The 23919-nt window shown below is 43.2% G+C and overlaps 1 protein-coding gene across 1 annotated transcript in view; it reads right to left on the reverse strand.

The window, feature by feature from the left end:
- Positions 1 to 23919, reverse strand: part of wdfy3 (WD repeat and FYVE domain containing 3) — a gene marked incomplete in the record, with an annotated part of 271946 nt that overhangs the window by 182203 nt on the left and 65824 nt on the right. The window contains 5 exon segments of the mRNA XM_055887856.1: positions 330 to 533; positions 1699 to 1970; positions 13079 to 13272; positions 18689 to 18790; positions 19864 to 20021. Coding sequence (XP_055743831.1) covers positions 330 to 533; positions 1699 to 1970; positions 13079 to 13272; positions 18689 to 18790; positions 19864 to 20021 — 930 coding nt within the window.

The raw sequence follows: 23919 nt of genomic DNA on the forward strand, positions 1-23919 counted from the left end.
GATCACAGACGGATGTGATACAGCCTGGATTCAAACCAGGAACTGTAATGACGCTTCTTGCACTGAGATGTAGTGGCTTAGACCGCTGAACCAGGGTCTGTAGTGACGCCTCTTGCACTGAGATGCAGTGGCTCAGACCGCTGTGCCACTCGGGAGCCCATTGTAGAAATCACTCAAACAACCATTGATTTGGGGTTAAGAGAACCATCTTCCCTAGACTCCTTTTGACCTGTTTAACCAAACCACTGACCTGTTGAGAGAGTCAATCACTGACCTATCAAATGAGTGGGCCTAGAGTCTGTTTTAGTGAGAAACAGGAACTGACGTACCTGTCGAAGGAGTCGGTGGCCATCTTATGAAGGTAGATGAAGAGCTTGCTGCAGTGTTTGAGGGCGGGGCAGATGTTGTCCCCTCCCCCTCCCCCGCCCCCTGCAACCCCGTCGTCCTCCAGCAGTCTCAGGAAGGGCTGGGCGTTGGAAGGGAACACTCCCGTGGCTCCAACCTTCTTGGTCTCAGAGAAACAACCCAACAGCCTGAAAGTGGCATGGGTCAATAATTAATCGATCAATCAATCGATCAATCAATCGTATTTATTTATACTGAACAAAAATATAAAACGCAACAATTTAAAAGATTTTACTGAGTTACAGTTCATTTAAGAAAATTTGTCAATTTAAATAAATTCATTAGGCCCTATTCTATGGATTTCAGATGACTGGGCAGGGGCGCGGCCATGGGTGGGCCCGGTTTGGCCCACCACCCTCAGACCATCCCGCAGGTGAAGAAGCCAGGTGTGAATGTCCTGTGTTGGCGTGGTTACACGATGTCTGCGGTTGTGAAGCCGGTTGAACGTACTGCCAATTTCTCTAAAACGTTGTTGGAGGCGGCTTATGGTAGAGAAATCAACATTCAATTCTCTGGCAACAGCTATGGTGGACATTCCTGCAGTCAGAATGCCAATTGCACGCTCCCTCAAAACTAGAGACATCTGTAGCATTGAGTTTTGTGACAAAACTATACATTTTAGAGTGGCCTTTTATTGTCCCCAGCACAAGGTGTACATGTGTAACGATCAAGCTGTTTAATCAGCTTCTTGAAATGCCACAACTGTCAGGTGGATTATCTTGGCAAAGGAGAAATGCTCACTAACAGAGATGTAAACAAAGTGGTGCACAGAATTTGAGAGAAATAATCTTTTTGTTCGTATGGAAAATTTCTGGGATATTTTATTTCAGCTCATGAAACATGGGACCAACAGTTTACATGTTGTGTTTATATTTATGTTCAGTGTAGTTAATAGACCAATAGGAAAGAGAGTTCAAAACCTCTCAGCCAATAACAGTTAGTTTTTAGATTTCCCCTCCCAGACAATCCTAACATGTTGTGTTTATATTTATGTTCAGTATAGACAGCCCTTTTTACATCAGCAGCAGTCTCATGTGAAGACTCACTGTCTACCACACTTTAATACTCGTCACTGTTTAAAGATTAGTTGGGTATTTGCTGTTATATTTAACTATAGTCCACTTAAACAAACCTGAAACCATAATGAGAGATTTATCAACATGTCCTGTCCTAAACATGTCCTGTCCTAAACATGTCCTGTCCTAAACATGTCCTGTCCTATTCATGTCCTGTCCTATTCATGTCCTGTCCTAAACATGTCCTGTCCTATTCATGTCCTGTCCTATACTGTACCTGACAGCGTCTGCCAGTTTTTCATACTGGATCTCCGTCCTGAAGAAGTGTGAGTTGGCGGGTTCGTAACGCATGGCAGCGGTCAACGTGCAGAAGACGGTGTGCAGGAGCTCAAACACTTGGTTCTGATTGGCCCGTTCCCACCCGTGACACGGCGGCTGACACAGAGAGCGCTCCATGGCAACGAGTAGGGACGTCACGTAGACAAAGCCACCGACCTTCCGGAAGACGGTCCGTGTGCGGTGGCTTTCTCTCAGCACAGCCAGGAGAGTCTAGCAGAGAGGGAGAGGAGGTTAGGGCTGGGTGGGTGGGTGGGTAAGTGTGTGTGTAGGTGTAGGTGTATAGGTGTGTAGGTGTATAGGTGTATAGGTGTGTAGGTGTGTAGGTGTATAGGTGTATAGGTGTATCGGTGTATCGGTGTGTAGGTGTGTAGGTGTGTAGGTGTGTAGGTGTATAGGTGTGTAGGTGTATAGGTGTGTAGGTGTGTAGGTGTATAGGTGTATAGGTGTGTAGGTGTATAGGTAGGTAGGTGTATAGGTGTGTAGGTGTATAGGTGTATAGGTGTGTAGGTGTATAGGTGTATAGGTAGGTAGGTGTATAGGTGTATAGGTAGGTAGGTGTATAGGTGTATAGGTAGGTAGGTGTATAGGTGTATAGGTGTGTAGGTGTGTAGGTGTATAGGTAGGTAGGTGTATAGGTGTATAGGTGTGTAGGTGTGTAGGTGTATAGGTGTGTAGGTGTGTAGGTGTGTAGGTGTATAGGTGTGTAGGTGTGTAGGTGTATAGGTGTATAGGTGTATAGGTAGGTAGGTGTATAGGTGTATAGGTAGGTAGAGGTATAGGTGTATAGGTAGGTAGGTGTATAGGTGTATAGGTAGGTAGGTGTATAGGTGTATAGGTGTATAGGTGTATAGGTGTGTAGGTGTATAGGTGTATAGGTAGGTGTATAGGTGTATAGGTAGGTAGGTGTATAGGTGTATAGGTAGGTAGAGGTATAGGTGTATAGGCAGGTAGGTGTATAGGTGTATAGGTAGGTAGGTGTATAGGTGTATAGGTAGGTAGGTGTATAGGTGTGTAGGTGTATAGGTGTATAGGTGTGCAGGTGTATAGGTGTGTAGGTGTATAGGTGTATAGGTAGGTAGGTGTATAGGTGTATAGGTAGGTAGGTGTATAGGTGTATAGGTGTGTAGGTGTGTAGGTGTGTAGGTGTATAGGTAGGTAGGTGTATAGGTGTATAGGTGTGTAGGTGTGTAGGTGTATAGGTAGGTAGGTGTATAGGTGTATAGGTGTGTAGGTGTGTAGGTGTATAGGTGTGTAGGTGTGTAGGTGTATAGGTGTGTAGGTGTATAGGTGTGTAGGTGTATAGGTGTATAGGTGTATAGGTGTGTAGGTGTATAGGTGTGTAGGTGTATAGGTGTGTAGGTAGGTGTAGGTGTGTAGGTAGGTGTAGGTGTGTAGGTAGGTGTGTAGGTGTATAGGTGTGTAGGTGTGTAGGTGTATAGGTGTGTAGGTGTGTAGGTAGGTAGGTGTGTAGGTAGGTGTATAGGTGTATAGGTGTGTAGGTGTGTAGGTGTATAGGTAGGTAGGTGTGTAGGTGTATAGGTGTGTAGGTGTGTAGGTGTATAGGTGTATAGGTAGGTAGGTAGGTGTGTAGGTGTGTAGGTAGGTGTGTAGGTGTGTAGGTGTGTAGGTGTGTAGGTGTATAGGTGTGTAGGTGTATAGGTGTATAGGTGTATAGTTAGGTAGGTAGGTGTGTAGGTGTATAGGTGTGTAGGTGTGTAGGTGTATAGGTAGGTAGGTGTGTAGGTGTATAGGTGTGTAGGTGTGTAGGTGTATAGGTGTATAGGTAGGTAGGTAGGTGTGTAGGTGTGTAGGTAGGTGTGTAGGTGTGTAGGTGTGTAGGTGTGTAGGTGTATAGGTGTGTAGGTGTATAGGTGTATAGGTGTATAGTTAGGTAGGTAGGTGTGTAGGTGTATAGGTGTGTAGATGTGTAGGTGTATAGGTAGGTAGGTGTGTAGGTGTATAGGTGTGTAGGTGTGTAGGTGTGTAGGTGTATAGGTGTATAGGTAGGTAGGTAGGTGTGTAGGTGTGTAGGTAGGTGTGTAGGTGTGTAGGTGTGTAGGTGTGTAGGTGTATAGGTGTGTAGGTGTATAGGTGTATAGGTGTATAGTTAGGTAGGTAGGTGTGTAGGTGTGTAGGTAGGTGTGTAGGTGTGTAGGTAGGTGTGTAGGTGTGTAGGTGTATAGGTGTGTAGGTGTGTAGGTAGGTGTGTAGGTGTGTAGGTAGGTGTGTAGGTGCATAGGTGTATAGGTAGGTGTATAGGTGTGTAGGTGTATAGGTGTGTAGGTGTATAGGTGTGTAGGTGTGTAGGTAGGTGTGTAGGTGTATAGGTGTGTAGGTGTGTAGGTAGGTGTATAGGTGTGTAGGTAGGTGTGTAGGTGTATAGGTGTATAGGTGTGTAGGTAGGTGTGTAGGTGTGTAGGTGTGTATGTGTGTAGGTAGGTGTATAGGTGTGTAGGTAGGTGTGTAGGTGTATAGGTGTATAGGTGTGTAGGTAGGTGTGTAGGTGTATAGGTGTATAGGTGTATAGGTAGGTAGGTGTATAGGTGTATAGGTAGGTAGGTGTATAGGTGTATAGGTAGGTAGGTGTATAGGTGTATAGGTAGGTAGGTGTATAGGTGTATAGGTAGGTAGGTGTATAGGTGTATAGGTAGGTAGAGGTATAGGTGTATAGGTAGGTAGGTGTATAGGTGTATAGGTAGGTAGGTGTATAGGTGTATAGGTAGGTAGGTGTATAGGTGTATAGGTAGGTAGGTGTATAGGTGTATAGGTAGGTAGAGGTATAGGTGTGTAGGTGTATAGGTGTATAGGTAGGTGTATAGGTGTATAGGTGTATAGGTGTATAGGTAGGTAGGTGTATAGGTGTATAGGTGTATAGGTGTGTAGGTGTGTAGGTGTGTAGGTGTATAGGTGTGTAGGTGTGTAGGTGTATAGGTAGGTGTATAGGTGTATAGGTGTGTAGGTGTGTAGGTGTATAGGTAGGTGTATAGGTGTATAGGTGTGTAGGTGTGTAGGTGTATAGGTAGGTGTATAGGTGTATAGGTGTGTAGGTGTATAGGTGTATAGGTGTATAGGTGTGTAGGTGTGTAGTTGTGTAGGTGTATAGGTGTGTAGGTGTATAGGTGTATAGGTGTATAGGTGTGTAGGTGTATAGGTGTGTAGGTGTATAGGTGTGTAGGTGTGTAGGTGTATAGGTGTATAGGTGTGTAGGTGTATAGGTGTATAGGTGTATAGGTAGGTAGGTGTATAGGTGTATAGGTAGGTAGAGGTATAGGTGTATAGGTAGGTAGGTGTATAGGTGTATAGGTAGGTAGGTGTATAGGTGTATAGGTGTATAGGTGTATAGGTAGGTAGGTGTATAGGTGTATAGGTAGGTAGAGGTATAGGTGTATATGTGTATAGGTGTATAGGTGTATAGGTGTATAGGTAGGTAGAGGTATAGGTGTATAGGTAGGTAGGTGTATAGGTGTATAGGTGTATAGGTGTATAGGTAGGTGTATAGGTGTATAGGTAGGTAGGTGTATAGGTGTATAGGTGTATAGGTAGGTAGGTGTATAGGTGTATAGGTAGGTAGAGGTATAGGTGTATAGGTAGGTAGGTGTATAGGTGTATAGGTGTATAGGTGTATAGGTAGGTAGGTGTATAGGTGTATAGGTAGGTAGGTGTATAGGTGTATAGGTAGGTAGGTGTATAGGTGTATAGGTAGGTAGGTGTATAGGTGTATAGGTGTATAGGTAGGTAGAGGTATAGGTGTATAGGTAGGTAGGTGTATAGGTGTATAGGTGTATAGGTGTATAGGTGGGTAGGTGTATAGGTGTATAGGTAGGTAGGTGTATAGGTGTATAGGTGTATAGGTAGGTAGGTGTATAGGTGTGTAGGTGTGTAGGTGTGTAGGTGTGTAGGTGTATAGGTGTGTAGGTGTATAGGTGTATAGGTGTATAGGTGTGTAGGTGTATAGGTGTATAGGTGTATAGGTGTATAGGTGTATAGGTAGGTAGGTGTATAGGTGTATAGGTAGGTAGAGGTATAGGTGTATAGGTAGGTAGGTGTATTGGTGTATAGGTGTATAGGTGTATAGGTGTATAGGTAGGTAGAGCTATAGGTGTATAGGTAGGTAGGTGTATAGGTAGGTAGGTGTATAGGTGTATAGGTGTATAGGTAGGTAGAGGTATAGGTGTATAGGTAGGTAGAGGTATAGGTGTATAGGTAGGTAGGTGTATAGGTGTATAGGTAGGTAGAGGTATAGGTGTATAGGTAGGTAGAGGTATAGGTGTATAGGTAGGTAGGTGTATAGGTGTATAGGTAGGTAGAGGTATAGGTGTATAGGTAGGTAGGTGTATAGGTGTATAGGTGTGTAGGTGTATAGGTGTATAGGTGTATAGGTGTATAGGTGTATAGGTGTATAGGTAGGTAGGTGTATAGGTGTATAGGTAGGTAGAGGTATAGGTGTATATGTGTATAGGTGTATAGGTGTATAGGTGTATAGGTAGGTAGAGGTATAGGTGTATAGGTAGGTAGGTGTATAGGTGTATAGGTGTATAGGTGTATAGGTAGGTGTATAGGTGTATAGGTAGGTAGGTGTATAGGTGTATAGGTAGGTAGGTGTATAGGTGTATAGGTAGGTAGAGGTATAGGTGTATAGGTAGGTAGGTGTATAGGTGTATAGGTGTATAGGTGTATAGGTAGGTAGGTGTATAGGTGTATAGGTAGGTAGGTGTATAGGTGTATAGGTAGGTAGGTGTATAGGTGTATAGGTAGGTAGGTGTATAGGTGTATAGGTGTATAGGTAGGTAGAGGTATAGGTGTATAGGTAGGTAGGTGTATAGGTGTATAGGTGTATAGGTGTATAGGTGGGTAGGTGTATAGGTGTATAGGTAGGTAGGTGTATAGGTGTATAGGTGTATAGGTAGGTAGGTGTATAGGTGTGTAGGTGTGTAGGTGTGTAGGTGTGTAGGTGTATAGGTGTGTAGGTGTATAGGTGTATAGGTGTGTAGGTGTGTAGGTGTATAGGTGTATAGGTGTATAGGTGTATAGGTGTATAGGTAGGTAGGTGTATAGGTGTATAGGTAGGTAGAGGTATAGGTGTATAGGTAGGTAGGTGTATTGGTGTATAGGTGTATAGGTGTATAGGTGTATAGGTAGGTAGAGCTATAGGTGTATAGGTAGGTAGGTGTATAGGTAGGTAGGTGTATAGGTGTATAGGTGTATAGGTAGGTAGAGGTATAGGTGTATAGGTAGGTAGAGGTATAGGTGTATAGGTAGGTAGGTGTATAGGTGTATAGGTAGGTAGAGGTATAGGTGTATAGGTAGGTAGAGGTATAGGTGTATAGGTAGGTAGGTGTATAGGTGTATAGGTAGGTAGAGGTATAGGTGTATAGGTAGGTAGGTGTATAGGTGTATAGGTGTGTAGGTGTATAGGTGTATAGGTGTATAGGTGTATAGGTGTGTAGGTGTATAGGTGTGTAGGTGTATAGGTGTGTAGGTGTATAGGTAGGTAGGTGTATAGGTGTATAGGTGTATAGGTGTGTAGGTGTATAGGTGTGTAGGTGTATAGGTGTATAGGTGTATAGGTGTGTAGGTGTATAGGTGTATAGGTAGGTGTATAGGTGTATAGGTAGGTAGGTGTATAGGTGTATAGGTAGGTAGAGGTATAGGTGTATAGGTAGGTAGGTGTATAGGTCTATAGGTAGGTAGGTAGGTGTATAGGTGTATAGGTAGGTAGGTGTATAGGTAGGTGTATAGGTGTATAGGTAGTTAGGTGTATAGGTGTATAGGTGTATAGGTGTATAGGTGTGTAGGTGTATAGGTGTGTAGGTGTATAGGTGTATAGGTGTATAGGTGTGTAGGTGTATAGGTGTGTAGGTGTGTAGGTGTATAGGTGTGTAGGTGTATAGGTAGGTAGGTGTATAGGTGTATAGGTGTATAGGTAGGTAGGTGTATAGGTGTATAGGTGTGTAGGTGTATAGGTGTATAGGTGTATAGGTGTGTAGGTGTATAGGTGTATAGGTGTATAGGTAGGTAGGTGTATAGGTGTATAGGTAGGTAGAGGTATAGGTGTATAGGTAGGTAGGTGTATAGGTGTATAGGTGTATAGGTAGGTAGGTGTATAGGTGTATAGGTAGGTAGGTGTATAGGTGTATAGGTGTATAGGTAGGTAGAGGTATAGGTGTATAGGTAGGTAGAGGTATAGGTGTATAGGTAGGTAGGTGTATAGGTGTATAGGTAGGTAGGTGTATAGGTGTATAGGTAGGTAGAGGTATAGGTGTGTAGGTGTATAGGTGTGTAGGTGTATAGGTAGGTAGGTGTATAGGTGTATAGGTGTGTAGGTGTATAGGTGTGTAGGTGTATAGGTGTATAGGTGTATAGGTGTATAGGTGTGTAGGTGTATAGGTGTGTAGGTGTATAGGTGTATAGGTGTATAGGTAGGTAGAGGTATAGGTGTATAGGTAGGTAGAGGTATAGGTGTATAGGTAGGTAGGTGTATAGGTGTATAGGTAGGTAGAGGTATAGGTGTGTAGGTGTATAGGTGTGTAGGTGTATAGGTAGGTAGGTGTATAGGTGTATAGGTGTGTAGGTGTATAGGTGTGTAGGTGTATAGGTGTGTAGGTGTATAGGTGTATAGGTGTATAGGTGTGTAGGTGTATAGGTGTATAGGTAGGTGTATAGGTGTATAGGTAGGTAGGTGTATAGGTGTATAGGTAGGTAGAGGTATAGGTGTATAGGTAGGTAGGTGTATAGGTCTATAGGTAGGTAGGTAGGTGTATAGGTGTATAGGTGTATAGGTAGGTAGGTGTATAGGTAGGTGTATAGGTGTATAGGTAGGTAGGTGTATAGGTAGGTAGGTAGGTGTATAGGTAGGTAGGTGTATAGGTGTATAGGTAGGTGTATAGGTAGGTAGGTGTGTAGGTGTATAGGTGTGTAGGTGTGTAGGTAGGTGTATAGGTAGGTAGGTGTATAGGTGTATAGGTGTATAGGTAGGTAGGTGTATAGGTGTATAGGTGTATAGGTAGGTAGGTGTATAGGTAGGTAGGTGTATAGGTGTATAGGTAGGTAGGTGTATAGGTAGGTAGGTAGGTGTATAGGTAGGTAGGTGTATAGGTGTATAGGTAGGTGTATAGGTAGGTAGGTGTGTAGGTGTATAGGTGTGTAGGTGTGTAGGTAGGTGTATAGGTAGGTAGGTGTATAGGTGTATAGGTGTATAGGTAGGTAGGTGTATAGGTAGGTAGGTAGGTGTATAGGTAGGTAGGTGTATAGGTGTATAGGTAGATGTATAGGTAGGTAGGTGTGTAGGTGTATAGGTGTGTAGGTGTGTAGGTAGGTGTATAGGTAGGTAGGTGTATAGGTGTATAGGTGTATAGGTAGGTAGGTGTATAGGTAGGTAGGTAGGTAGGTGTATAGGTAGGTAGGTGTATAGGTGTATAGGTAGGTAGGTGTGTAGGTGTATAGGTGTGTAGGTGTGTAGGTAGGTGTATAGGTAGGTAGGTGTATAGGTGTATAGGTGTATAGGTAGGTAGGTGTATAGGTAGGTAGGTGTGTAGGTGTATAGGTGTGTAGGTGTGTAGGTAGGTGTATAGGTAGGTAGGTGTATAGGTGTATAGGTAGGTAGGTGTATAGGTGTATAGGTGTATAGGTAGGTAGAGGTATAGGTGTATAGGTAGGTAGAGGTATAGGTGTATAGGTAGGTAGGTGTATAGGTGTATAGGTAGGTAGAGGTATAGGTGTATAGGTAGGTAGAGGTATAGGTGTATAGGTAGGTAGGTGTATAGGTGTATAGGTAGGTAGAGGTATAGGTGTGTAGGTGTATAGGTGTGTAGGTGTATAGGTAGGTAGGTGTATAGGTGTATAGGTGTGTAGGTGTATAGGTGTGTAGGTGTATAGGTGTGTAGGTGTATAGGTGTATAGGTGTATAGGTAGGTAGGTGTATAGGTAGGTAGGTGTATAGGTGTATAGGTAGGTAGGTAGGTGTATAGGTAGGTAGGTGTATAGGTGTGTAGGTGTGTAGGTAGGTGTATAGGTAGGTGTATAGGTGTATAGGTAGGTAGGTAGGTGTATAGGTAGGTAGGTGTATAGGTGTGTAGGTGTATAGGTGTATAGGTAGGTAGGTAGGTGTATAGGTAGGTAGGTGTATAGGTGTATAGGTAGGTAGGTAGGTGTATAGGTAGGTAGGTGTATAGGTAGGTAGGTGTGTAGGTGTATAGGTGTGTAGGTAGGTGTATAGGTAGGTAGGTGTATAGGTGTATAGGTGTATAGGTAGGTAGGTGTATAGGTAGGTAGGTAGGTGTATAGGTGTGTAGGTGTGTAGGTAGGTGTATAGGTGTATAGGTGTATAGGTGTATAGGTGTATAGGTAGGTAGGTGTGTAGGTAGGTGTATAGGTAGGTGTATAGGTGTATAGGTGTGTAGGTGTATAGGTGTATAGGTGTATAGGTGTGTAGGTGTATAGGTAGGTAGGTGTATAGGTGTATAGGTAGGTAGGTAGGTGTATAGGTAGGTAGGTGTATAGGTGTGTAGGTGTGTAGGTAGGTGTATAGGTAGGTGTATAGGTGTATAGGTAGGTAGGTAGGTGTATAGGTAGGTAGGTGTATAGGTGTGTAGGTGTGTAGGTAGGTGTATAGGTAGGTAGGTGTATAGGTGTATAGGTAGGTAGGTAGGTGTATAGGTAGGTAGGTGTATAGGTAGGTAGGTGTATAGGTAGGTAGGTAGGTGTATAGGTAGGTAGGTGTATAGGTAGGTAGGTGTGTAGGTGTATAGGTGTGTAGGTGTGTAGGTAGGTGTATAGGTAGGTAGGTGTATAGGTGTATAGGTGTATAGGTAGGTAGGTGTATAGGTAGGTAGGTAGGTGTATAGGTAGGTAGGTGTATAGGTGTATAGGTAGGTGTATAGGTAGGTAGGTGTGTAGGTGTATAGGTGTGTAGGTGTGTAGGTAGGTGTATAGGTGTATAGGTAGGTAGAGGTATAGGTAGGTAGGTGTATAGGTGTATAGGTAGGTAGAGGTATAGGTGTATAGGTAGGTAGAGGTATAGGTGTATAGGTAGGTAGGTGTATAGGTGTATAGGTAGGTAGAGGTATAGGTGTATAGGTAGGTAGAGGTATAGGTGTATAGGTAGGTAGGTGTATAGGTGTATAGGTAGGTAGAGGTATAGGTGTGTAGGTGTATAGGTGTGTAGGTGTATAGGTAGGTAGGTGTATAGGTGTATAGGTGTGTAGGTGTATAGGTGTGTAGGTGTATAGGTGTGTAGGTGTATAGGTGTATAGGTGTATAGGTAGGTAGGTGTATAGGTAGGTAGGTGTATAGGTGTATAGGTAGGTAGGTGTATAGGTAGGTAGGTAGGTGTATAGGTGTATAGGTAGGTGTATAGGTGTATAGGTAGGTGTATAGGTAGGTAGGTGTGTAGGTGTATAGGTGTGTAGGTGTGTAGGTAGGTGTATAGGTAGGTAGGTGTATAGGTGTATAGGTGTATAGGTAGGTAGGTGTATAGGTAGGTAGGTGTGTAGGTGTATAGGTGTGTAGGTGTGTAGGTAGGTGTATAGGTAGGTAGGTGTATAGGTGTATAGGTAGGTAGGTGTATAGGTGTATAGGTGTATAGGTAGGTAGGTGTATAGGTGTATAGGTAGGTAGGTGTATAGGTAGGTAGGTGTGTAGGTGTATAGGTAGGTGTATAGGTGTATAGGTAGGTGTATAGGTGTATAGGTGTGTAGGTGTATAGGTAGGTAGGTGTATAGGTGTATAGGTAGGTAGGTAGGTGTATAGGTAGGTAGGTGTATAGGTGTGTAGGTGTGTAGGTAGGTGTATAGGTAGGTGTATAGGTGTATAGGTAGGTAGGTAGGTGTATAGGTAGGTAGGTGTATAGGTGTGTAGGTGTATAGGTGTATAGGTAGGTAGGTAGGTGTATAGGTAGGTAGGTGTATAGGTGTATAGGTAGGTAGGTAGGTGTATAGGTAGGTAGGTGTATAGGTAGGTAGGTGTGTAGGTGTATAGGTGTGTAGGTAGGTGTATAGGTAGGTAGGTGTATAGGTGTATAGGTGTATAGGTAGGTAGGTGTATAGGTAGGTAGGTAGGTGTATAGGTGTGTAGGTGTGTAGGTAGGTGTATAGGTGTATAGGTGTATAGGTGTATAGGTAGGTAGGTGTGTAGGTAGGTGTATAGGTAGGTGTATAGGTGTATAGGTGTGTAGGTGTATAGGTGTATAGGTGTATAGGTGTGTAGGTGTATAGGTAGGTAGGTGTATAGGTGTATAGGTAGGTAGGTAGGTGTATAGGTAGGTAGGTGTATAGGTGTGTAGGTGTGTAGGTAGGTGTATAGGTAGGTGTATAGGTGTATAGGTAGGTAGGTAGGTGTATAGGTAGGTAGGTGTATAGGTGTGTAGGTGTGTAGGTAGGTGTATAGGTAGGTAGGTGTATAGGTGTATAGGTAGGTAGGTAGGTGTATAGGTAGGTAGGTGTATAGGTAGGTAGGTGTATAGGTAGGTAGGTAGGTGTATAGGTAGGTAGGTGTATAGGTAGGTAGGTGTGTAGGTGTATAGGTGTGTAGGTGTGTAGGTAGGTGTATAGGTAGGTAGGTGTATAGGTGTATAGGTGTATAGGTAGGTAGGTGTATAGGTAGGTAGGTAGGTGTATAGGTAGGTAGGTGTATAGGTGTATAGGTAGGTGTATAGGTAGGTAGGTGTGTAGGTGTATAGGTGTGTAGGTGTGTAGGTAGGTGTATAGGTGTATAGGTAGGTAGGTGTATAGGTAGGTAGGTAGGTGTATAGGTGTGTAGGTGTGTAGGTAGGTGTATAGGTGTATAGGTGTATAGGTGTATAGGTGTATAGGTAGGTAGGTGTGTAGGTGTGTAGGTAGGTGTATAGGTAGGTGTATAGGTGTATAGGTGTGTAGGTGTATAGGTGTATAGGTAGGTAGGTAGGTGTATAGGTGTGTAGGTGTGTAGGTAGGTGTATAGGTGTATAGGTAGGTAGGTGTATAGGTGTATAGGTAGGTAGGTGTATAGGTAGGTAGGTAGGTAGGTGTATAGGTGTATAGGTAGGTGTATAGGTGTATAGGTAGGTAGGTGTATAGGTGTATAGGTAGGTAGGTGTATAGGTAGGTAGGTAGGTGTATAGGTGTATAGGTGTGTAGGTGTATAGGTAGGTAGGTGTATAGGTGTATAGGTAGGTAGGTAGGTGTATAGGTAGGTAGGTAGGTGTATAGGTAGGTAGGTGTATAGGTAGGTAGGTAGGTAGGTAGGTAGGTAGGTAGGTGTATGTGTGTGTAGGTGTAGGTGTGTGTGTGTGTAGGTGTATAGGCGTGTGTGTAGGTGTGTGTGTGTGTGTGTGTGTATCTCACCTGTAGTATGTCTGTTTTGAGCTGTAGCTCGGTAGACGAGGCAGAGTGCATCAGGCCCAGTAGTGTTCCCATGTCATCATCTCCACTAGAGGACAGAACCAGCTGTTGGATGATCATCAGAGCGTGCTCCCTGCACTGATGATACTTCACGATGTTGTGGACACACCGCGCTCCTCCAAACTCTCTGAACAGACCTGGAGGGGAGGGGGGGGGGGGGAGAGGAGAGGGATGGGGGAGAGAAGAGAGGGGAGAGGGATGGGGGAGAGGGACGGGGGAGAGAAGAGAGGGATGGGAGAGGGATGGGGGAGAGAAGGTGGGATGGGAGGGGAGAGGGATGGAGAGGGATGGGGGAGAGAAGGTGGGATGGGAGAGGGATGGGGGAGAGAAGAGAGGGATGGGGGAGAGGAGAGAGGGATGGGGGAGAGAAGAGAGGGATGGGGGAGAGGAGAAAGGGATGGGGAGAGAAGAGAGGGGAGAGGAAAAAGGGATGGGGGAGAGGGATGGGGGAGAGGAGAGAGGGGAGAGGAGAGGAGAGAGGGATAGGGAAGAGGAGAAAGGGATGTGGGAGAGGGATGGGGGAGAGAAGGTGGGAGGGGAGAGGGATGGGGAGAGAAGAGAGGGATGGGGAGAGGAGAGAGGGATGGGGGAGAGGAGAGAGGGATGGGGAGAGGAGAGAGGGGAGAGGAGAAAGGGATGGGGGAGAGGAGAGAGGGGAGAGGAGAGAGGGGAGAGGGATGGGGGAGAGGAGAGAGGGGAGAGGGGAGAGGGATGGGGGAGAGGAGAGAGGGGAGAGGAGAGAGGGATGGGTGAGAGGAGAGAGGAGAGAGGGGAGAGGGATGGGGGAGAGAAGAGAGGGGAGAGGGGAGAGGGATGGGGGAGAGAAGAGAGGAGAGAGGGATGGGGGAGAGAAGAGAGGAGAGAGGGATGGGGGAGAGAAGAGAGGGATGGGGGAGAGAAGAGAGGGATGGGGAGAGGAGAGAGAGGAGAGAGGGATGGGGGAGAGAAGAGAGGAGAGGAGAGAGGAGAGAGGGATGGGGAGAGAAGAGAGGAGAGAGGGATGGGGGAGAGGAGAGAGAGGGATGGACATTTGAAGAGACACAATAAGAGATGATACTAATAATAATCTTTATTCACCCATCACACTCCCTCCCTCACACTCATTTATCATACACATCTCTGAGTCTCCATCTCTGCTAGAGAACACTGACTCATCGTATTAGAGTCTGGCCTCCACTACCACTCCTTACTCAGGAGAGACAGAGGGAGAGAGAGAGAGAGAGAGAGAAGAAAGAGAGGAGAGATTGAGACAGAGAGAGAGAGAGAGAGAGAGACAGAGAGAGAGAGAGAGAGGGGAGAGAGGGGAGAGAGGGAGAGAGAGAGAGAGAGAGAGAGGAGAGAGGGGAGAGAGGGGAGAGAGAGAGAGAGAGAGAGAGAGAGAGAGAGAGAGAGAGAGAGAGAGAGAGAGAGAGAGAGAGAGAGAGAGGAGAGGAGACTCTTTTGGTAGGTACACCTACAGCTCATCCCTTGGCAGCAGCACTGTAGACTACTTCCTCACCGACCTAAACCCAGAGTCTCTCAGAGCCTTCACAGTCAGCCCACTAACACCTCTCTCAGACCACAGTAAAATCACAGTGTATCTGAGAAGAGCAGAACCCAACCATGAAGCATCACGGCCCAATAAATTACATGGTACTAAACAAGCCTATAGATGGAGTGCAAACAGTACAGACATCTACCAAAAAGCAATTAGTAGCCAAAAAATACAATCTCTCCTGGACAACTTTTTAGCCTTAACATTCTCCTTCAGCAATGAAGGTGTAAATTTGGCCGTTAGAAACATAAACTTTATATTTGACAAATTAGCCTCCTTGGCTAATCTAAAGAAGCATAAGAGCAAACCAAAAATAACAGATAATGAAAAATGGTTTGATAATGATTGCAAAAATCTAAGAAAGTCATTGAGAAATATATCTAATCAAAAACACAGAGAACCAGACAACAAAAATATACGCCTTCAATATGGGGAAACACTGAAGCAATACAAACGCACCCTAAGAACAAAAAAGGAACAGCACATTAGAAATCAGCTGGATGGAATTGAGGAATCCATAGAATCAAACCACTTCTGGGAGAATTGGAATAAATTAAACAAACCTCATCATGAGGAATTGGCTATCCAAAATGGGGATATGTGGAGAAATCACTTTGCAAACCTCTACAGCAATATAACAAAGAGCCCAGAACAAAAAGATATACAAGAAAAATTACAAATCCTTGAATTAGCAGTCAAAGACTATCAGAATCCTGTAGATACCCCAATTACAGAAGAAGAATTATTGGAAAAACTATGCAATCTCCAACCCAAAAAGGCCTGTGGTGCTGATGGTATTTTAAATGAAATGATCAAATATACAGACCACAAATTCAAATTGGCTATACTCAAACTCTTCAACATTATCCTCACTGCAGGTATTTTCCCCGATATTTGGAACCAGGGATTGATCACACCAATCTATAAAAATGGAGACAAATTTGACCCAAATAATTACAGAGGAATTTGCGTTAACAGCAACTTGGGGAAAATTCTCTGCAGTATTATAAATAGCAGACTACATCATTTCCTTGACGAACACAACGTCCTGAGCAGAAGCCAGATTGGATTTCTGAAAAATTATCGTACAACAGACCACATTTACACCCTCCACACTCTAATTGATAAACAAGTTAACCAAAACAAAGGCAAAATCTACTCGTGTTTTGTAGATTTCAAGAAAGCATTTGATTCAATTTGGCACGAAGGTCTTTTTTATAAACTAATAGAAAGTGGTATTGGAGGGAAAACATATGATTTTATTAAATCAATGTACACTAAAAACAAATGTGCGGTTAAAATTGGCAACAAGCAAACAGACTTCTTCTCTCAGGGGCGGGGAGTGAAACAGGGCTGCCCAATAAGTCCAACATTATTTAACATCTACATTAATGAATTGGCAAAAACATTAGAAGAATCGGCAGCACCTGGTATCACCCTACACAACACTGAAATCAAGTGTCTGCTGTACGCAGATGACCTGGTGCTGCTGTCTCCCACTAAAGAGGGGTTACAGCAGCACCTAGATCGTCTTCACAGGTTCTGTCAGACCTGGGCTCTGACCGTTAACCTAAAAAAAACAAATATAATGATATTCCAAAAAAGGTCGGGAAATAAGGATGACAAATATAAATTCTATTTGGACACAGTTCTATTAGAACACACCAAAAACTACACATATCTAGGACTAAATATGAGCAACACAGGTAGCTTTCACATGGCTGTGAATGAGCTGAGAGACAAAGCAAGAAGAGCATTCTATGCCATTAAAAGGAACATCAAAATTGAAATTCCAATTAGAATCTGGCTCAAAATTTTTCAATCAGTTATAGAACCAATTGCTCTATATGGCAGTGAAGTATGGGGTCCACTCTCTAATAATGAATTCACTAAATGGGACAAACATCCAACTGAAATATTGCATGCAGAGTTTTGCAAGACTGTATTGCAAGTACAAAGAAAAACTCCAAATAACGCATGTAGGGCAGAATTGGGCCAATACCCCCTCCTCATTCGAATAGAAAAAAGAGCCATCAAATTTTACAACCATCTAAAAACAAGTGACCCTAAAACATTCCATCACACAGCTCTACAATGTCAAGAGATGAAACCAGAGAAGAGTCCCCTCAGCCAGCTGGTTCTGAGGCTCAGTTCACCAACCCAAACCAACCCCATAGAGCCTCGGGACAGCCCTCAGAAAATCTGGCCCAACCAAATCATCACAAAACAAAAAGAAAAATATATAACCTATTGGAAAGACACCACAAAAAATCAAAGTAAACTTCAATGCTATTTGGCTCTAAACAGACAGTACATGGTGGCAGACTATCTGACCACTGTGACTGATAGAAAACTGAGGAAAACATTGACTAGGTACAGACTCAGTGAGCACCGTCTGGCTATAGAGACCGGTCGTCACAGACAAACCTGGCTGCCCAGAGAGGACAGGCTGTGCTCACTCTGCTCCAGGGGAGAGGTAGAGACAGAGGTGCATTTCCTACTACACTGTGACAAATACTCAGACCTAAGAGCATATTTCTTTCCCAAAATTATAACTCAATACAAAGAATTTGAAACTATAAAAGATGAAGAAAAAATCAAATATTTATTGGGTGAAAAGCCAAAATGTGCAGTTTTGGCAGCCAAATATGTGTCCTCCTGCCACAACCTGAGGGACAGCCAGTGAAAAATGCAAAGTAATATTGATAATATTTCCCATTTAGCTTAGTTTTGTTTTGTCTTTCATACCAGGTCATATGTCTTCTCAAGTCATATTGACACTGGTCTACTACTGTTGCTTTAATTTATTGTTGTTCTGATTAATATTGTTGTTGTAGTTGTTGTTAATGGTAATCCCATGTCCACTACTACTGTTATTATTGCTGTTGGTCCCACCATTTATTTATATATAAATATATATATATTTTGTATATATATACATATATATTTGATTTTTATTTTTCGATATGTATACTTTGACAATGTAAGTAATAACGAACCTACCATGTCATTAAAGTCAATTGAATTGAATTGAATTGAATTGAGAGAGAGAGACAGAGACAGAGACAGAGACAGAGACAGAGACAGAGAGAGAGAGAGAGAGAGAGAGAGAGAGAGAGAGAGAGAGAGAGAGAGAGAGAGAGAGAGAGCGAGAGACAGAGACAGAGACAGAGACAGAGAGAGAGAGAGAGAGAGAGAGAGAGAGAGAGAGAGAGAGAGAGAGAGAGAGAGGGGGGGAGAGAGGGGAGAGAGGGGAGAGGGGGGGAGAGAGGGGAGAGAGGGGAGAGAGAGAGAGAGAGAGAGAGAGAGAGAGAGAGAGAGACAGAGACAGAGACAGAGACAGAGACAGAGACAGAGACAGAGACAGAGACAGAGACAGAGACAGAGACAGAGAGAGAGAGAGAGAGAGAGAGAGAGAGAGAGAGAGAGAGAGAGAGAGAGAGAGCACAAATATATGATGTTCGTGATCTCTGAGATGAGGAATCCATACAGGCAGCCAGTCGATCAACATATAGAAGGAGGAAGTGTATATCTTCCTGTCCAGTGTCACATGATCGTGAATGACAGCAGAAGTGAAACCATTGAGCTCTGCCTAGAGTCAAGGCTTGTTCAAATAGAAGTCATTTGAGTCATTTGTCATCCGTCGTATGTATGTATGTGTGTGTGTCAGTTTGGGGCAGGCAGGCGGACAGAGACAGATTTGTGTGCATTACCTAAACCCAGAGAAACTCACAGAAACCCGGAGAAACCCAGAGAAACCCAGAGAAACCCAGAGAAACCCAGAGAAACCCAGAGAAACTCAGAGAAACCCAGAGAAACCCAGAGTTGGGGCTATGTGACATCACTACTAGTATGGGATTATGTTATGAAGGGGATTGGGAGGATTCTGTCTGGATTCGCCTGGATTTATTAAAGGGAATTCATTCTAGTTGAACACACAAAAGAGTTGAAATACAGAGGTTTCTGTGTAATTTCACGGCCTTGTTAGCCATAATGTTTGCGTGTGGGTGTGTGTGTACCTGCGTTAGTGTTGGACCCTTGCAGCAGCACAGTCAACGTCTCCATGACCAGCCAGGCTAACTGTTTCTGTTCCTCCGCTACACTGCTGTTCTTACAGTCACCTAGAGACAGAGAGAGAGAGAGAGATGGAAATATAAGGGGTGGGGGGGAGAGAGAGTGAGAGGGAGGAAGAGGGGGAGAAAGAGAGAGAGAGAGAGAAAGGATGGGAGGAAGAGAGAATGAGAGGAAGAGAGGGAGAGAGGGAGGATGGGAGGAAGAGATAAAGAGAGGGAGGAAGAAAGAAAGACGGAGGAAGAGAGAAAGAGAGTGGGGAAAAGAGAGAGGGAGGAAGAGAGAGAGAGGATAGGAGAGAGAGAGGGAGGAAGAGAGAGAGGATAGGAGAGAGAGAGGGAGGATGGGAGGAAGAGAGGGAGGATAGGAGGAAGAGAGAGAGGATGGGAGAGAGAGAGGGAGGACGGGAGAGAGAGAGGGAGGAAGAGATAAAGAGAGTGGGGAAAAGAGAGAGAGAGGGAGGAAGAGAGAGAAAGAGAGTGGGGAAAAGAGAGAGAGAGGGAGAGAGAGAGAGAAAGAGAGAGAGAGAGAGAGAGAGAGAGAGAGAGAGAGAAAGAGAGTGGGGAAAAGAGAGAGAGAGGGAGAGAGAGAGAGAAAGAGAGTGGGGAAAAGAGAGAGAGAGGGAGAGAGAGAGAGAGAGAGAGAGAGAGAGAGAGAGAGAGAGAAAGAGAGTGGGGAAAAGAGAGAGAGAGGGAGAGAGAGAGAGAAAGAGAGTGGGGAAAAGAGAGAGAGAGGCAGGAAGAGAGAGAGGATGGGAGAGAGAGAGAAAGCAGAAGAGTGTTATTCTATTTAGAATCCTCTGTTCCATCTCCCAGTCTATGATGGACATGTGTGTATTATATCAGGGATTGGAGGGTTGGACTGCTTGTTTGAGGAACTATTAGCACACCAGATGACGAATCACAAATCATTCACTTCAGTCGGCAAGGCTTTCTCACGGTGGGGTTAGTCAGGGTCCTATTCACTGGGCATGAAAAGGAAGAAACGGGCGGAAACAGAATAAATCTGGACTCGTTGGCGCAACGGAAAAATGTGTGTTTCTGATTGAACGTTTTGAAATGTTTTGCAACAGGGTGCCCTAATGAATACGACCCAGTATCGCCTCTGATCTTAGGAGACTCACCGTGTTCGTTGTTCTGTGGCTGAGTCTGTTGTTGCGTCGCAGGGTCTTTGAGCAGGGCGGCGTATTTATGCAGGAGGTTAACCAGCACCTCCAGGAGCCCCACCTCTCTCAACACGTCACTGAACACTGCGTCATGACGACTCAGCTTCAACAGAGTCCTGAGGGAAGAGTTAGATTCGTTGAATATTGAAATAGTCGATTTACATTTATAAGGGCATCCACATCGATTTCAAAATTAGGAAATCAAACATGTTATTTGATATATTTTGCTGGACAGAGATGCGAATTCTGATCCCAAATATATGTGGCTTTCCAGCCCCAAAAGATACGAGACCAGATACTAGATACCAGATACGATACCAGATACCAGATACTAGATACTACATACGATACTAGATACCCGATACGATACCAGATACCAGATACGATACCAGATACCAGATACTACATACGTTACTAGATACTAGATACAACACCAGATACTAGATACCAGATACGATACTAGATATGATACCCGATACGATACCAGATACTATCTAGATACGATACCAGATACTAGATACCAGATACGATACCAGATACTAGATACCAGATACTAGATACCAGATACTAGATACCAGATACTAGATACCAGATACTAGATACCAGATACGATACCAGATACTAGATACCAGATACGATACTAGATATGATACCCGATACGATACTAGATATGATACCCGATACGATACCAGATACTAGATACCAGATACTAGATACCAGATACTAGATACCAGATACGATACCAGATACTAGATACCAGATACTATCCAGATACGATACCAGATACTAGATACCAGATACGATACCAGATACTAGATACCATATACCAGATACTAGATACCAGATACTAGATACCAGATACGATACCAGATACTAGATACCAGATACGATACCAGATACTAGATACCATATACCAGATACTAGATACCAGATACTAGATACCAGATACGATACCAGATACTAGATACCATATACCAGATACTAGATACCAGATACGATACTAGATACCAGATACTAGATACCAGATACGATACTAGATACCAGATACTAGATACCAGATACGATACCAGATACTAGATACCAGATACTAGATACCAAATACGATACTAGATACGATACCAGATACTATCCAGATACTAGATACCAGATACTAGATACCAGATACGATACTAGATACTAGATACGATACCAGATACGATACCATATACCAGATACTAGATACCAGATACGATACCAGATACTAGATACCAGATACTAGATACCAAATACGATACTAGATACGATACCAGATACTAGATACCAGATACTAGATACTAGATACGATACCAGATACTAGATACTAGATACGATACCAGATACTAGATACTAGATACGATACCAGATACCAGATACCAGATACTAGATACCAGATACTAGATACCAGATACTAGATACCAGATACGATACTAGATACGATACCAGATACTAGATACCAGATACTAGATACCAGATACGATACCAGATACTAGATACCATATACGATACCAGATACTAGATACGATACCAGATACGATACCAGATACTAGATACCAGATACGAGATACGATACCAGATACGATACCAGATACTAGATACCAGATACGATACCAGATACTAGATACCAGATACGATACTAGATACGATACCAGATACTAGATACTAGATACGATACCAGATACTAGATACGATACCAGATACTAGATACTAGATACGATACCAGATACTAGATACTAGATACGATACCAGATACTAGATACCAGATACTAGATACCAAATACGATACTAGATACTAGATACGATACCAGATACGATACCAGATACGATACCAGATACTAGATACCAGATACTAGATACCAGATACTAGCTACCAGATACTAGATACTAGATACTAGATACCAGATACTAGATACGATACCAGATAACAGATACTAGATACGATACCAGATACTAGATACCAGATACTAGATACGATACCAGATACGATACCAGATACGATACCAGATACTAGATACCAGATACTAGATACCAGATACGATACCAGATACTAGATACCAGATACGATACCAGATACTAGATACCAGATACTAGATACCAGATATGATACTAGATACTAGATACCAGATATGATACTAGATACGATACCAGATACGATACCAGATACGATACTAGATATGATTCTAGATATGATTCTAGATACGATACCAGATACGATATAACAGATAACATATACTAGATACCAGATACGATAACAGATACCAGATACGATACCAGATACGATACCAGATACGATACTAGATATGATTCTAGATACGATTCTAGATACGATACCAGATACGATATAACAGATAACATATACTAGATACCAGATACGATAACAGATACCAGATACGATACCAGATACGATACCAGATACGATACTAGATATGATTCTAGATACGATACCAGATACGATACCAGATACGATATACCAGATAACATATACTAGATACGATACCAGATACTAGATACCAGATACTAGATACCAGATACTAGATACCAGATACTAGATTTATTATATATTTTTATTTTTTATTCTACCGTTATTTTACCAGGTAATTTGACTGAGAACACACTCTCATTTGCAGCAACGACCTGGGGAATAGTTACAGGGGCGAGGAGGGGGATGAATGAGCCAATTGTAAAGTGGGGATTATTAGGTGACCATGATGGTTTGAGGGCCAGATTGGGAATTTAGCCAGGACACCGGGGTTAACACCCCTACTCTTACGATAAGTGCCATGGGATCTTTAATGACCTCAGAGAGTCAGGACACCCGTTTAACGTCCCATCCGAAGGACGGCACCCTACACAGGGCAGTGTCCCCAATCACTGCCCTGGGGCATTGGGATATTATTTTTTTTTAGACCAGAGGAAAGAGTGCCTCCTACTGGCCCTCCAACACCACTTCCAGCAGCATCTGGTCTCCCATCCAGGGACTGACCAGGACCAACCCTGCTTAGCTCCAGAAGCAAGCCAGCAGTGGTATGCAGGGTGGTATGCTGCTGGCAATACCAGATACCAGATATGATACTAGATACGATACCAGATACGATACCAGATACGATACCAGATACGATACCAGATACGATATACCAGATACGATATACCAGATACGATATACCAGATACGATACCAGATACTAGATACGATACCAGATACTAGATACGATACCAGATACGATACCAGATACGATACCAGATACTAGATACCAGATACGACACTAGATACGATACCAGATACGATACCAGATACGATACCAGATACGATATACCAGATAACATATACTAGATACCAGATACGATAACAGATACTAGATACGATACCAGATACGATACCAGATACGATTCTAGATACGATAACAGATACTAGATACGATACCAGATACGATAACAGATACTAGATACGATACCAGATACGATACCAGATACGATACCAGATACGATACCAGATACGATACCAGATACGATACCAGATACGATATACCAGATAACATATACTAGATACCAGATACGATAACAGATACTAGATACGATACCAGATACGATACCAGATACGATACCAGATACGATAACAGATACTAGATACGATACCAGATACGATAACAGATACTAGATACCAGATACGATACCAGATACTAGATACCACATACTAGATACCAGATACCAGATACGATAACAGATACGATAACATATACCAGATACGATACCAGATACTAGATACGATACCATATACTAGATACCAGATACGATACTAGATACGATACCAGATACTAGATACGATACCAGATACGATACCAGATACGATACCAGATACTAGATACGATACCAGATACGATACCAGATACGATACCAGATACGATACCAGATACTAGATACGATACCAGATACTAGATACGATACCAGATACGATACCAGATATGATACCAGATACGATACTAGATACGATACCAGATACTAG

This window comes from Salvelinus fontinalis, chromosome 28, assembly GCF_029448725.1.
Source record: "Salvelinus fontinalis isolate EN_2023a chromosome 28, ASM2944872v1, whole genome shotgun sequence".
Classification (NCBI taxonomy): domain Eukaryota; kingdom Metazoa; phylum Chordata; class Actinopteri; order Salmoniformes; family Salmonidae; genus Salvelinus; species Salvelinus fontinalis.